This window comes from Rhinolophus sinicus, chromosome 16 (genome assembly GCF_057876585.1).
Source record: "Rhinolophus sinicus isolate RSI-liver-muscle chromosome 16, RSI-T2T, whole genome shotgun sequence".
NCBI classification, from domain to species: domain Eukaryota; kingdom Metazoa; phylum Chordata; class Mammalia; order Chiroptera; family Rhinolophidae; genus Rhinolophus; species Rhinolophus sinicus.
Genome location: NC_142516.1, coordinates 800,185 through 814,263, shown reverse-complemented (window position 1 = coordinate 814,263; position 14,079 = coordinate 800,185). Strand labels below are relative to the sequence as shown.

General features: G+C 63.2%; 2 protein-coding genes across 8 annotated transcripts; both read right to left on the bottom strand.

The window, feature by feature from the left end:
- Positions 1-1,175: 1,175 nt before the first annotated feature.
- FUT7 (fucosyltransferase 7) lies at positions 1,176-6,855 on the bottom strand. Of its 3 annotated transcripts, none has more exons than XM_019756676.3 (3): positions 3,498-6,855; positions 2,932-3,017; positions 1,176-2,839 (listed from the first exon to the last, which is right to left on the bottom strand). In XM_019756676.3, exons 2-3 carry the CDS (start codon positions 2,942-2,944, stop codon positions 1,824-1,826), a joined length of 1,029 nt encoding a protein of 342 aa, XP_019612235.3. In that variant the 5' UTR covers positions 2,945-3,017; positions 3,498-6,855; the 3' UTR covers positions 1,176-1,823. The 3 variants fall into 3 exon arrangements, with proteins under 3 accessions (XP_019612235.3, XP_074187509.2, XP_088649720.1); XM_074331408.2 differs by lacking the exon at positions 3,498-6,855 and adding an exon at positions 3,223-3,484; XM_088793594.1 differs by lacking the exon at positions 3,498-6,855 and having other exon boundaries at positions 2,932-3,123.
- A 1,284-nt stretch (positions 6,856-8,139) lies between these two features.
- NPDC1 (neural proliferation, differentiation and control 1) lies at positions 8,140-14,046 on the bottom strand. 5 transcript variants are annotated; one of them, XM_074331410.1, is made up of 9 exons: positions 13,581-14,046; positions 10,708-10,854; positions 9,449-9,583; positions 9,190-9,363; positions 9,053-9,119; positions 8,893-8,977; positions 8,728-8,807; positions 8,432-8,528; positions 8,140-8,303 (listed from the first exon to the last, which is right to left on the bottom strand). In XM_074331410.1, the coding sequence occupies exons 1-9, from the start codon at positions 13,690-13,692 to the stop codon at positions 8,226-8,228; spliced, it is 975 nt and encodes a 324-aa protein (XP_074187511.1). In that variant the 5' UTR covers positions 13,693-14,046; the 3' UTR covers positions 8,140-8,225. The 5 variants fall into 5 exon arrangements, with proteins under 5 accessions (XP_074187511.1, XP_074187512.1, XP_074187513.1 ...); XM_074331411.2 differs by having other exon boundaries at positions 8,728-8,810; positions 9,190-9,360; positions 13,581-13,896; XM_074331412.2 differs by having other exon boundaries at positions 9,190-9,360; positions 13,581-13,895.
- Positions 14,047-14,079: the final 33 nt, after the last annotated feature.

Here is a 14,079-nt window from a genome sequence, read left to right as displayed (position 1 = left end):
GGGCAGGCAAGGTGCTTGGGGAGACTGAGGCTGCCCCTCTGTGTGTGGCTCATTTTTCTCCCCATATCCGAGGGCGAGTCTGGCCTGTGCACAGGGAGTTTGGAGTCGAGTGAATTCCGCAGAGGTGATTTGGTGCCTCCTAGAGCGAGGCTGCTGCTGGCTCCCCGGGAGGCGCCGCCTTAGTTGGATGGGGAGGTTGCAGAGTGGATTCCGAGGTGGCCAACAGAGGGCAGCAGAGGGCTGGCCGGCTCCTTGCACTAACAGGGTGGCTCTCATACCTCCTCCCAGCCTGTTTCCCCACTTGTGAATAGGAGCGGTTGGAAGTATGATGTCCAGTGTCTGGGGTGCACCCTTGAGGGCCGCAGCTCCCCCCCCTTTCTTTGAAATGGGAGGAGAGGTGGCCTGGACAGGTAAGCAGGGCACAATTGCCCACCCACCCTACCATGCGGCAGGAGTACATTTCCTTCTCCTCGGTCAGCACCAGTACGTGGGGCTAGGTCAGGGCAGGAAGTCACTGGTAGGCCTTTCCCACAAGCCACTGCCAAGAGGGAAGGCAGCTTCCTGCCTCGACCTGCTGCCCACCCCCACATAGGGCAGGGACAAGTCCCAAGCTTCTGTCACATGTGCTCAGCATTTTGGGGCCCCTGTCAGCAACCCCCAGAGACTCACCACCAGCCTTTCTTCTTGCCCCACAGGCCGCCGACCACAAGGGGCTTCCTGGCAGCAGCACCCTCCTCAGTGCCCCCTCACTGCCCACACTGCCACTTGCCACCCATCAGAAGGAGCCCCACATCACAAAGCGTTGAGCTAGCCTGAGAATGAAATCCCAGGGCCTTCAGGATGGGGCACGTTCGACACCTCCAGCCAGGTTTCTGACCTTGCAGCCTGCTGTCCCCCCCCCCCTCGGGGAAGGCTCAGGGAAGGCTCTTTTGGGAGTCAGGGAAGGCTCTCTGATGCAGTGCGATTTAGTGGAGGGGAGAGTGCGCAGAGCAGTGCGGGGGAGGGCATCTCAGGCAGATGAAGTACAAGGCCCTGAGGTGGAGCAGGCAGGTCCCATCAGGACAAGGAGGCCAGTGTTGCCAGGAAGGCAGGAGAATGAAATGGCAGTGGGCGGGGGAGAGAAAGGGGGAACGGATATGTGAAGCCCTGTGCCTAGCAGACTTGACACATGCCACTCTTGTCCTTTGTTTTTTTATTGATTAATGGCCCCTCCCCGAGTGGACTGCAGGCTGCAAAAAGCCCAGAACCACCTGGCTGGCTCCACCCAGTGCCCCACCCTACACAGGTCCACACACTGGGACTCCAGAATTGTGAGCGGGGCACACGACGTGCCTGCACATCCTGGGGACCTTGGGTACAGAGGAGGTTCAGGGGATCCAGGTTTCATCCCCACAAACCACAGGGTGACATGTCTTCAGCCCCAAGGGCCCTGCCTCCAACCTGTCTCAGCCCCACATCATCACATGGCTATGTCAAGGGTTCAGCCTTGACCCACCCAAGATTTGATCTTGGTGGGGAGGGAGGGCCTTAGCAGCCTCTGGTCTTCAATGGGCCTCAGCAACATGCACCTCCACTAACTCCCTCCCTGCTCTCACTTCTGCCCCCGAATGCCTGCTCCAATGCCCACCAGCCTCTTCCTCTAGGCAGCTTGCCCAGACCTGCCCACTCCTCCTGCATCCTTGCTCACTGGCCTCCCACCCCAGCCTCCACATTAGCATGATGGTTTCCTGGGGGGCCGGATGCCTGGTGGTTTGATTTCAACACCCAGCTATCCACCCACACTGCCTGCTCCCAGGTGGCCTTGCCTCCTCTGCCCGCAGAGTTCAGGCCTGGAACCAGCCTTGGAGGTCCTGATAGACCTGGTCCCGGGGGAGATGAGGGTAGCGGGCACAGATGGCACAGAAGCGCTCCCGCCAGTCACCTAATAGTCGCACGCGGAGCCGGTGTCGCCAGGCGAGGTAGCGCCGATACTGACTCTCGTTCATGCCAGTGAGGAAGGCAGCCAGCTCTCGGGCCGAGCCGAAGTCGTCCACATGCACAAAGGCGTCAGGCGGTGCGAAGGCCTCGTAGGTGGCCCTGGGGGGCCCCAGCACCACCGGCACGGCGCCAGCGGCCAGTGCATTGCGCCAGAACTTCTCAGTGATATAATCTGGGTGCTGAGAGTTCTCAAAGGCCAGGTAGAAGAGGTAGCGGGCCACAGTGGGCAGCAGGCAGGTGCTGCACAGTGGCCGCCTGTTGGCCCGGCCAAACACGTCCACCGGCAGGTGAGGCGCCAGCTGCTGGTACAGCTGCACGCGCCGCTGCCGCGTCTGGAAGTTGCTGACCACCCAGGCAGCCACTCCGTTCTTGGCTGGTAGCGGTGGTGCGGGCCCCTCGCGGGGCTCCAGGCGGCCGTAGGGTACGAAGATGTCTGAGTCACGGCGGTAGCTGAGCACCCAGTTGAAGATACCCTGGAGACGGCCAAGGCCGCGAGTGTGGCTGGGCGACTCCATGGAGGCCCACACCCAGGGCTGCCCATGTGGCCGCTCGGCCAGGGGCAGGCGGGCCCCCCGGGCCTGCAGCTCACGATGGTGGAAAACCACGGCATCCGCGCTGGCCAGCAGGCTGCGGTTGGTGCTCAGGTGGCAGTGGGTCACACCGTAGCTGCTGCAGGTGTTGCTGGGCAGCTCTGGGGGCCGGTTGGCAAAGGGCCAGTGCCAGATGAGGATGGTGAGTGTGGGCTGGGGTGCCGGGACTGCCCCAGGGGCCCAGCGGAGTAGCCACAGCAGCCAGAGGACTGTGAGCAGGACCACCCCGGCCAGGCCCCCCAGGGCTTGAAGCTTCTGGATGGAGACACGCCCTATGCAGGACACAGGAAGAGAGGCTGTCTCCCCAGGGCTCACCCACAGCCCATCCTCCCAGCCTGAGCCACCCTGAATTTCAGACACTCACCGGCATTATTCATCTACAGCTCCCAGAATCAGTCACCCAAGAAGCCCCACGCTTTCAAATCACGGCAGCCACGAGGCAGAGGTGCCCTGAAATCACAGTTGCACGTTGCACCCGGCCCCACCTGGAGGCACAGTCCTTTTATCTGCCCACGATGAGGGAAACCGGGGGTACCTTCCGCTGCCGCCCCGCCCCTACCCCCCCCCCCCCCCCCCCCCCCCGAGGCCTTTGGCATGTACCACCACCCTCGCTCCGCCTCCCTCTAGTCCTTTGGCTGCTGGGGGAGGGAATTACAGGAGGGGCGCCAGGCTGGGTCCACTTCCATGCCCCCTACCCCTGCTGGCCTCTGGGCAGGCACAGGAGACAGGGTGGGGGTGGGGGAGTGCCTGCTGGGCCTCAGGGAAAGGGCCTGGCTGGAGGCAGCCCCTCCCCAGAGAGCTCCCGGACATCGAGGACCCAGACCTAGGGCCCTGGAAAGTAAACATGCTTCCCTTGGATGCCGTACCACACTGAGCTGCAGGCCAGTGCCACCCCCTCCCCCTGTGGCATCACCCACTTCCCCTGCTCACCGCCTGTCCGCTTGCCTGTCACCTCCTCCATCGGCTCCCAGCCCTTGGTGCTGCAGATGTGCTGTGCTCAGCTCTTTGCCAGGAGGCTGAGCTTTCTCCCATTGCTTCTAACTGGGCCACCCCACCCCACCCTACCTCTGCCCCTCTAGGACACCATGTCCCAGAACCCAGATTCCCGGGGTCCTAGGAGCGTCTGTCCACACAAGGCTCCGGCACATGTCCCCAGCGAGCAGCTGCAGGGCCTTCTTTCCCTGTCCCAGGCCACATGGCCATACAAGTCCCAGGCTGGGGGTAGACCCAGGGTCCTGGCCAGGCTGGGAAGAGCTGCTGATGGGGAGGACCGTGAGGTGGGAGGGATGCCCTTGGGGGCTCCAGGTCTCTTCCTCCAGGCCCCACAGCCCAGGATGAGGGCAGGGAGGGGGCTTTCCAAGCTGGAAAGGGAAGGAGTCGTTGTGTCCCTGACGCGGGCGGGCAGGGGGCTGGCGCCCGCTCCAGGAAAAGGAAGGCTAAAGTCCAGAGTCCCTCTCCTCCCCCACCCTCCGGCCAACCTGCAGGCCAGGGCCTAGAGGTCCAGTTCCTTCCCCTTTTGATCTGGTTTCGCTGAGTTGGAGATGTGGCCAGCTAGCACTTCCCTTATCTCCGGCCTGCACCCCACTCTCAGCCAAGGTGGTGCTTCGTTCGCTTCCTTCTCCCCAGCCAGACTCTTGCTTGATCCTGGATATGGCAGGGCAAATCCCAGCCTTCCTGCTCAGCATCAGGGAGGCCTCAGGTCGGTCAGGTTCTCGGAGGCTATGGGCCAGATGTCATAACAGGAACAGCAACCAGAAACCGTTAGCCAGGTCTGCCACCTATACCATGCTGTGGGTCTCCCTGTGCCCTGCCATCCCTACCCTGCTCCACTCAGGGATGCTGGCCTCCTCCGGCTCCTGCCCCCCAGTGGGGACCAGATTGCCATCAGGGTGGGAACCAGGGAGCTGGCAGCAGGCGCATGGGGGACACAGAGGCAAGTCCAGGAGAGGGGGCAGTTTGGCCCCTCTGAGGCTCCCCACCCCCTGCAAAACCTCCGAGCTGTGGTGGGGACTTGTGCAATACCGAAGGAGGGGAGGGCGGGCTGTGGGATCTGTTGGAAACCATCTGGCAGACCCAAGGTGTGGAAGCAACAGCCAGGCCTGGATCCCACTGGCCATCATCAGGGCCTGACAAGAGTGGGTGACTGTCACCAGCCCCCAACCCTTCCAGCCACCCCAATGTTTGGGGAGATGAGCACAGTGGCACTGGGTCTTTGGTCCCGCCCTGGTATCTCTTTCCTGGCAGAGAGGGTCCCAGAGAAGCCACAGCCTGCTTCGGGCCTCGCTTCAGCCCACCTCCTCCTCGCTGTCCCTATGGCAGACCCCCAGCAGACGGTGGGGGACGCAGGAAGGAGCTGATCCTGCTGCAGCCTGTTAGCGACCTGGCTTCTGGCCGCCAGCACCTCTGCTCTTCCTGTTTGCACTGCCAGGCTGGCCTGGGCCCCTGCCAGAGGCCTCACCCACACCCACTGCCTGCTCCCTTCCTGGGTGGATTCGAAGGAGTCTCCCCACCTCCGCCCTCGCTCGGTGACTCCCCCAGCACAGCCCACCAGCTCGTGTTGGCAGCCACAGGGCCCCAGTTGTGAGAACCTGCTGGCTGGGAAATGGAGCTCTGAGGTTGGCCCAGAAATGGGTCAGAATGAGAGGCTCTTGGAGGAAAGAAGGTGAGAGACCGTGAGTCAAAGGAAAAGTCAGGGGCCTCATCCTGCCATCTCCTCCCAGGCCTTGTGACTCAGTGGGACGCAGGCGGGCACCCAAGTCCAGCTCCACAGCCCCTGAGCATCTCAGAATCAGGAACACGCTGTCACTCCCGTAGCTGAGCCCTTGGGCCTGCTCCAGGCCAGCCTCCCAATGGGCACCAATTAAAACCAAAACCAGGGGCTGTGCCGGGCCAAAGGGCAGGTGGCTAGCCTCCCGACCACTGGCCCCTGCAGATGACAGCACCTTGGGCCGCAGGCAGGAGGCCACCGAGCCCCCGACCAAGGGGCGCCTCAGGGAGAGAGAGCCAGAGCCTAACTGCCCACCTGCCCACTCCAACGGTTGGCCTAAGCAGGGCAGAGCCCAGACACGAGACCCAAAGTCCGCCTGATGGTGGTGCTCCAGAGCCATCTGGCTGCCAGGGAGTGAAGGCAGCAGAGGGAGCCAGAGCGCAATTTATTCTCAACGAGAGGGTGGGGATAGTAGTTCAGGGTATCCCTTTGGGAAGATGGGTGCACAGAAGCTGGCAGGTGGCCAGGAGGCCCCCAGGTTGGGGCGCAGTCGAGGAGGCAGTAGTAGGGTAGTGTTGGGAACTAGTTGAAGCAGGCAGTAGGAGGGGCGGTGAGTTGGACTGCCTCAAGGGCACAGGTACGCCTGCAGCCGGCTAGCTCCTCTCTCCTACTCCTTTCCCTCCCTGCCCAGGCTGGGGGCACACCCACGTCTGGTCCGGGAGGTGCTCCAGGATCTGCTGGCGGCTCCTCCAGGGACCTACGCACCATTCCCACATTTGACTCACCCCTTCTGTTGTGCACTGAGACCCAAGACCCACTCCTCTGTGCTGTACACCTGGGAGACTCAGGATCAACTTGCCCAGGATTGGGGTCTCCAGAGACCCTATGAAACCAGGGCCTCCCTGGGCCCTAAGACCCACACTTAGAGAAAGAGGCTTAGAGAAAGAGGGTTGTAGGAATTCGGACAAAAGCAGGGGCTGGCTCTGTCTGTGCAAGCTTGGGGCCAACAGAAACCATGAAAGCCAGGCGGGCAGCAGGGTGCTGAGCTGCTCAGGGCACTATGCCAGGCAAGTGAGCTAAGGGAGGCCCCACTCCCCAGATGATCCCAGTCTCCTGCCCTCCCTTCCTTGACCCATGCCTGCTGGCTCCCCTCTCACTGCAGCTGCCACTGGAAGGGGGACCCTTTTCACTGGGGCCCTGGGGAATGGAAACAGGGCATCCAGGGACAGGTTAGGGACTCCCGAGAAGTTAGAAAAGAGGGTACACCGGTGATCACTTTCTGCCCCAGTCAGGCCAGCAGGAGGTTGGAAAGGCAATTGTCAGGATCCCAGGGACTGAGCCCAGAGCTCTAGGGGAACCTCCTGGCCCTGGGTCTTCAGAGTCAAGCGAGGTAGACTGGCCTGGACCAGACCCAGTGGGGTGCCAGGCCACCTTTGCCCACGAGCGAGGACTTAGTGTCTCTGCACCTGTTTTCTCCGTGGCTGTCTCCAAATGGCTCGGATGAAATAACACTGGGTATGTGACCCTCATCAGCCTGCCCTCATCTCACACAGGTTCCCAGCTGCCTGCACCCACCCCTTCCCACCTTCCACCTTCCACCTCATGCACCTGTGTACAAAGGGAGACAGGCTCCCAGCAGACGGCCAGCCCAAGGCAACAGAGCAGGAGTCCAGGCAGGCAGGAGGAGTGACTTTCCAGCCTGGGTGGGCTCTGGCCCCAGAAATGTGCTGCTTTAGGACAAGTCATTAGATGCAAGCAAGGGCCAACCCTGATGCCCAGCCCAGCTCAGCCTCGCCCTGTCTCTCCTCAGGTAACTGTCCCATTCAGGGCTGCCCCATCATCTGAGAGCCAGAGATCCAGCATTCTCTGGAATCCCACCCTCAGGAACCACTGAGGGGCTTCTGAACCCAGTGCTTCCCCGTCCCCAGCCTTGGTAGGGTACATGGGTCTGACCCCTCACCCCCAGAAACTCTTTTCCCAGGCTGTCTCAGCACCTTTGACCACGAAGTATGACCCCCCATACCTGGCTTCTGGCTGAAGGTCACCTTCTCTAACCCTCTTGCTCCTCAGTGGGGAGGGGTTGGGGTGGGCCAAGACCCTGCTCCTGACACTTGGTGTCCCCACCACCTCTCTTGCCCCAGCCCACCCTGGTGTGCCTGCCTGTGTCCATCAGGTCCCTCTGCCTGGCAGCCCACCCCATGTATGCTGTAGGGGCGCAGGGGCCCAGGGGCCTGTCTGGTCCCTGGAACAGCCACGCCCACGGCCTGCAAGCTGTTTCTCCCTGCCTTCTGGCCCAAGTGGATAACAGGAAGGAACAGAGGCATTGCCCAATGCCAGGTGTCCGTGGGCACCCCACCCTTTTATCACATATGGGATGAGTCTTCCAGGGGGTGGCATCAACTCCAGACCAGCCTGGCCCTGCACTGTACCCCTCCTCTACCCCACTTGGGGCAGTGTGGGTAGGGGTGAGGCCTGGAGGAGGGTGGAGGGTGGTCCGCTCTATCTGCAGGAGACTAAAGCCTCCCTTGCCCAGCAGGCAGGGGCGGTTTCTCCAAACAGGGCAGAGGTGCCCCCCTCTCTCTGGGGTTGTGGTTGGAAGCCTCAGGCCCCCACTCGTGTCCAAAAACAGGGCTCGTGGGCCAGTCTCCAGCACACCAGGGCCCAGGTTTGAAATATACTTTAATTGGCTTTTCTCCAGCATCCCCCTTCATGCCTGGTCTCTAGGATTCTCCCCCATACCCTCCTTTGGGAGTCAAGACTCAAGAGCACAGGTTCAAGGAGAAACAGAAAGTCCCCTGTCCACCACAAAGGGGTTCCCAGCTTCCTGGCTGGCGTCCAGGGCCCAGCCACAAGCACAGCCCAGTGTCAGAACATGGTGTCTTTATTGGGAAAAGCCAGTACCTGCCCTCCCACCCGGGGCCGCAGGATCAAGAAGGGCACCGGCCTTTGGGTCACTGCGGTGGGGGTGGCAGAGGCGCCGACAGCGAGGAATGGTCGAACAGCGGGTTCCGCACCTCCATCTCTCCGGTCTGTGAAGGCAGGCGTTAGGCAAGCCCAAGCGGAGGGACAGGCAGCAGGGCGGCCAGGTGGGGGCCGGGCACCCACCTGGGGAGAAATCCCCCAGGACCTGGTAAGCCCCGCCCCCCATGGCACTCACCGGGGCCAGGCCCGGGCACTCGTACACCGTGAAGTCGCCATCTTCGTTCTCTTCATCCGAGGAGGCTGAGTCCAGCTCCTTGGGCGGCTCTTTATGCCTGGGGGGGGGCGGGGGGGGCAGGATCGCTGGATCCTCCTACACCTTTCAGGTGCCAGGAGTCCAGACTAGAAGTGGGCGCTCAGCACACTTCCGCCCGAGCCAGAATGGCTTCGGCGGGGCCCAGGAGTGGGGGTGAAAGGGCCTGAGGTGGGGGCAAAGGAGCCCGAGTGGGTGGGCCGTCCGGTGGGGCAGCTCACCGCTCCAGGCACCGCATCTGCTGTCTCTGGTGCTGGTAGTGGTACATCTCGGCGCTGTGCGCCAGCCGCTGGTCCCCGGGCTGCTGGGGGAGCGGGAGGGAGGGTCAAAGCGTGGTGGGGGACAGCACTACGGAGGGTGCGCCGGGCAGGGGCGGGGCCACGCACCGAGATCCCGGGAGTTGCTGGGGAGCCCTGCGCCTGCGGGGCTGCGTAGTCGGCCTTCTGGGTCAGGCGGATGTCTCGCTGCAGCCTGCAGGAGCAGAGCCTGAGACCCGCGTGGTGGCCACGGCCCGACCGCCCGCCCTCCTGCCGGCCCCACGCTCACCTGTACCAGCAGAGAGCGGCCACAGCGAGGGCGGCCACGCCAGCCACGGAGCATGCCACGATGAACACTGCGGGGGAGGGGCGTGGTGAGGGCGGCCTTCCAGGCAGGACCCTACCGCCCCGCTGGCTCAGACCTACCGAGGCCGAGGCCGTCACTGCGCCCGCCCTGGGCCTTCAGGGGGGACATGTGCACGGGCCCAGACGACACCAGGGAGCCCAAGGTGGTGCGGGGCGTGGGCGCAGGGACTCCCTGAGTGGAGTGGAAGCCCAGGTCCGGGCCCTGGCCTCGCTCTGAGAGCCCCAGGGTGGCTGCTGCAGAAAGAAGGCAAGTTATAAGAGCAGGACCAGGCGGGGGTCAGGGAGGTGGGGAGACAGGTCAGGCAGGGCCGGGTCTCACCAGGCTCCAGGAGCCGATGGGGCGCCTCAGGCTGGGGCAGGGCCGTGAGCCCCCAGCGCCCTGCCTCCTGCCCGGCTAGCTCCTGGGCCAGGAAGTCAATCTCATCTTCCAGTCTGGGCTGGGGTGGGCCGTGCCCTGTGGACGATGAGGGGCCATAAGGTGGAGTGCCCCCCCCAGCCCCTCCCTGGCAACACCAGCTGCAGGTGGCCTCCAGAGACAGAGAGACCCACCCTGGAGCCAGTCCCTGGGCCTCACTCCTCCGTCCAGGCTCCTCCCAGGCACTTGTGGCCTGAGGACGGGGGTACCAGCCTGCAGCCCCTGGCCATCCTGGGTTGCCATGGTGACAAATGAGGGACCTCAGTGTGAGCAGCAGCATTCCCAGAAAAAGGGGGGGTGACGCTAGGAGCACATTCAAAGGCCAGGAGAAGGTCAAGGGTGCCCCTTACCCTACTGTTACCAACAAAAGGGTGGGCAGAGCATTGGGACAACACATCACCTCACCCCATCACCTTCTCTGTCAAGAGGGGCAGTGGGGAGAAGCCCCATTCTGTCCCCCCACCACCTCTACCAGGTCATGAGGAGGGCGGGCAGTTGTCCGGGTAGAGCTAGTGGCTGGGTCCCCCCTTGTCCCTGCAGTGAGCTCCACAGGCCAGCCAGGCTCCAAGAAGACACCTGCACACAGCACGGAAAGAGCTAAGCGCTGCCTCTGCAGCCGGCCTGCACTTCTCTGTGCCCACCCCATTCACTGCCAGGAACATGGCCCTCCAGGAAGCCCCGCCCACTGGACCAGACTCACAGCAGCCCCACAGCCCTCCGAAATGTTCCAGCCATCACACTTAAAGTCACTCAGCATCTGGGCTCTGGTCAGCGGGAGGGGCACCCCAGGTGCACATGGAGTGGACGAGTGAGAAATGGAGAGAGGGCATGCTGGGCAAAGAGCAAGGGCAGCCCAGGGGGTGGGGAAGTGGGTGCCTGAGGGGTTTGGGGCAGACCTTCTGGGGACCCAGGCCTGGGGAACTCTGACCCTGCCTCTTCCAGGATCACCCCAGCATTTCATTCCCGACATCCTTTGCCCTGGGCCTCAGCCCACCACCAGGCTCTGGGCCAGTACCATCTGGAAAGGATCACCAGGCCACCTGGAGCGTGACATAAACTTCCCTGGCATCCCGCAGAGCTCAGAGGACCTGGGAGCTGAGGCTGGGAGTCAAATGTATCAGGGTAAGGAAGAGAGGAAGGCTATCCTGCTCTCTCGTATGTACCCGGAGGCTGGCGCATCCTGGGCACACAGAGCCCTTGGTGGTCCTCCTGGAAGGGCTGAAGGCAGGGCCCACAGACATGTGCACCTGGGGGGCACCGTGCCCGTCTCTTCAAGGCACAGTCCAGGCTTCCAGGACAGGCGGCCACATCTGGGAAGGAAGCAGAGGCAGAGCGAGGTCACAACCCTGCACAGAGGCAGTACTGTCGCAGCCACCCGGCCCCTCCCCGCCAGAGCTGGCCAGGCCTGGCTCTAGCCATTGTTCTGGGCAGGCCCTTCCTCCCAACCGCCAGGAATCAGGACCAGGAAGACAAACAGTCCCAAGATTTATCGGAACGCCCCTGCCCCACCCACTCCCAAGAGTCCACTCTCCAAGCCTGGGCCAGCCCTCTGCACGGAAACTGACACTCACTGTGCGGCAGCACTGAGCTCTCTTGGGCAGGGCCGTGCAGCCCTCCAAGTGCAGCCCCCCAAGTGCAGCCCCTGGTCTTAGCATGCCCCAAAGAAGCCTCTGTCCAGACTGGGAGCCCCGGAGGGTGGGGCTCAGGTTTCTCTCTCTGGCTCAGGGGCAGCAAAGAATGCTGGCTACCCCCCCCCACCCACACACATCATGGCTGTCCTTCCAAAACCCGACATGCCGTCCTACCACCCTAGAGAGCAGAGCTGGAAGACATGACAGAGCAAGGGCCCAGCCTGGAAGTCTCTCCCCCCAGGTCTAACCTCTGGCTTGTCACCCAGGACACAGAGGGGCTGCTGGGGCTGGGGAGATTTGGGATGGAACTGGCCTGTTTCACTTGCTTTGGATACAGAAACCAAGCTGGGGTCACTCTGGCAACCACCATGGCCAGGGCCTGGGGAGCACCTGGGACTCTGGCGAGGCCCAGTTCTTAATTTGGGGCCCAGACTGTGATGTCCTATACACACAGCCAATGGCTCCTATCCTGATGCTGGGGGTGGAGGGCAGTGGCCCTCCCTGCCTCAGTTTCCCCTCAGCTGCAGAAGGTGAATTACCTCAAAGCTAAGGAATATCTAGAGGCCTAGGACACTGGTCCCAGTTAGTGGGCAGCAGATCCGGAGGGTACCCAGCAGGCTGGTCAATTCTACTTGCGGAGGCTGTGTTAGGGGTGTCTCTGGAGGACCAGGACCCTTCCTGTCAGCCCAGCCCCCCACACACACTGCAAAAGGGCCACTGGGGCCCAGGGTGACATGGAGGATCTGAGAGTGCCCAGCTCTGCCCTTCTCCAGACCTTGACTGGCCTGGCTTGGTTTCCGTGGTAACCTGACACAGCATCCTTGCTGTAGGCATCCCCTACAGGAAGTACCAGCAGCCCCTGTGGCAGGTGGGCAGACGCGCCCATCCTGGGTCAGCAGGTGCCAGTATCAGTGAGCTGGGCCTGGGGCTTGGGCTAGTTAAACATTAAGCCTGTGCCAGCAGGTCTGTCTGGACCCCACCCACTAGCTGGGTGCCTGGGGAGCCAGGTATTCCCTGCCCCTGGTGCTGAGAACCCAGAATGCACCCAGATCACGGGTGGGGGCCTGAGGTCCAAAGCTGGCTCCAGCGTCTGGGTGGCAGGGGCCTCCCTACACTCCCCCCTCTCCTGCGCCACCCCCAGCCCAGGAGGATGTGGCTGCTGCCTGTTTAGTCCTGGGAAAGTCCCCACTCCAGCCTCAGGGTGCAGGAGGAGGTTCCAGGAACAGTGGCAGCTGAAGAGTGGCTGGCACCCCAGCCCACATCTGGGTGATCATAAAGCCATTGAACACCTGACCTGGCACCTGCATGCCCCAGGGGCTGAGCACTGCGGCTACAGTCCATTTCCTCAGGAGGCCCCACCCTGCAGGCCCTGGAGCCAGGCTCTCAGTGGGCGGCCTCTGCTGTCCCTGGCAAGCCAGGCTCCGGCCCTCAGGCTTCCTTGGGCACCTCTCCTGGTCATGCCAGCCTCCCATCCAGGGGTGCTATGCCCAGGAGGAAGCCTGCTCTGCTCTGGCCACACATACAGAACCACACTGCCCAGGTCAGCATCCCAGTAGCACCACATACCAGTCACTTAACTTCTCTGTGCCTCAATTTCCTTGTCTGTAAAACAAGCTAAGAACAGTACCTCCCTGTGGAGCTGCCAGGAGAACTGAGTAAATGTATGGGCAGTGTCCCAGCTCAGCCCCCTGGGATCCCCGGATCCCCGCAGACCTTCACTGCCTGGAACCTCGGTGCCCATCTGGGAAAAAGAGCAGGTCTCTGAGGACCCAGGCTCATGCTCTCTGCCCAAGTCTACCCTGGGAGGTGCCCCTCAGCCCCTAGCACAGAAGACAGGATGGCCGGATCCTCCAGGGAAGAGGGCATGGGAGGAAGCTTGAGACAGGAAGCACCTCCTGCCCCCACGGAAGCCAGAACAAGACCCTAAGCCTGGGACACGCTGTCAAGTACCCCAGGAACCTTCAGACCCTGCCGTGGCAACCAAGCAAGGCATGTGACCAACACCTCTGGGGGTATGGGGATACGCATATCAGCACTGCGACCCCAACCCCAGGACAGACACGGGTAGGTAGCCAGGCACGCAGGGCCAGCCCCTCACAATAGAAACGCAAGCAGGACGGACTGCTGGCGCGGGTCCCCGCAGAGAGCCCTCCAGAGACACGGACACAGATGGTCTCACGGACTGAGACAAAGAGAAGCGCCTGAACTCGGGGTTCGCCGCCAGGAGCCCGGGAGAAGCCCCATCTAGCGGAGGCCTTCGGCGGCCCGATGGATGTTTACCGCAGCCCGCGGGAGGCGAACCAGGCCTGCGGGGCCTGCGGGCCCGGGAGAGAGTGACGGCGGCGCCGCGCGGCCCGAACCCCGCCCTGGGCGCCCCGCGGCCTGCGCCCAGCGCTCTCGCTCACCCGGGCGGCCGGCGGCGGCACCGCGCAGGGCCGCGCCGAGGATGAGGCCGGAGAGCAGCAGCCGCAGCAGCCGCAGGTGCCGCGGGGAGGGCGGAGGGACGGGCGTTGCCATCCTTCAGCGCCGCCGCCGGGGAAGCATGGCACCGTGTGGCCCGGGGCTCTGCGCGGGCTCCCGGCGCCGCGTCGGCGGAGGCAGAGGGAGCAAAGGAGGCGGAGGAGGAAGAGAACCTGGAGGAAGAGAGGCGTAGGCACTGACGCTGCGGCAAAGGATCAGGGATGGAGGCGCCGAGGCGAAAGGGAACACGCAGGGAGTGCGCCTGCGCGCTCCACCTGCGGGGGCGGGACGGCGCCTCCATTCTGCGCCCCTCCCCCCTGTCCAGTTCTGACCGAACCCCCACCCCCCTTCTGTGGGCCTCAGGCTGCCGCAACCTCTGCAACCGAGAACCTTCTCTGTTCTCCACAAATCCGGCTAGGGACTGGCAGAGGGTGGGTTTCCCCG

Excerpts from the sequence above, each read along its gene's own strand:
- NPDC1 (XM_074331409.1), bottom strand. The coding sequence starts at position 13,692 with ATGGCAACGCCCGTCCCTCCGCCCTCCCCGCGGCACCTGCGGCTGCTG. Across the intron at positions 8,978-9,052 it reads GCCGCTCTCTGCTGGTACAG|GCTGCAGCGAGACATCCGCC; the intron begins GTGAGCGTGGGG and ends CTGCTCCTGCAG. Across the intron at positions 8,811-8,892 it reads CAGCAACTCCCGGGATCTCG|CAGCCCGGGGACCAGCGGCT; the intron begins GTGCGTGGCCCC and ends CCGCTCCCCCAG.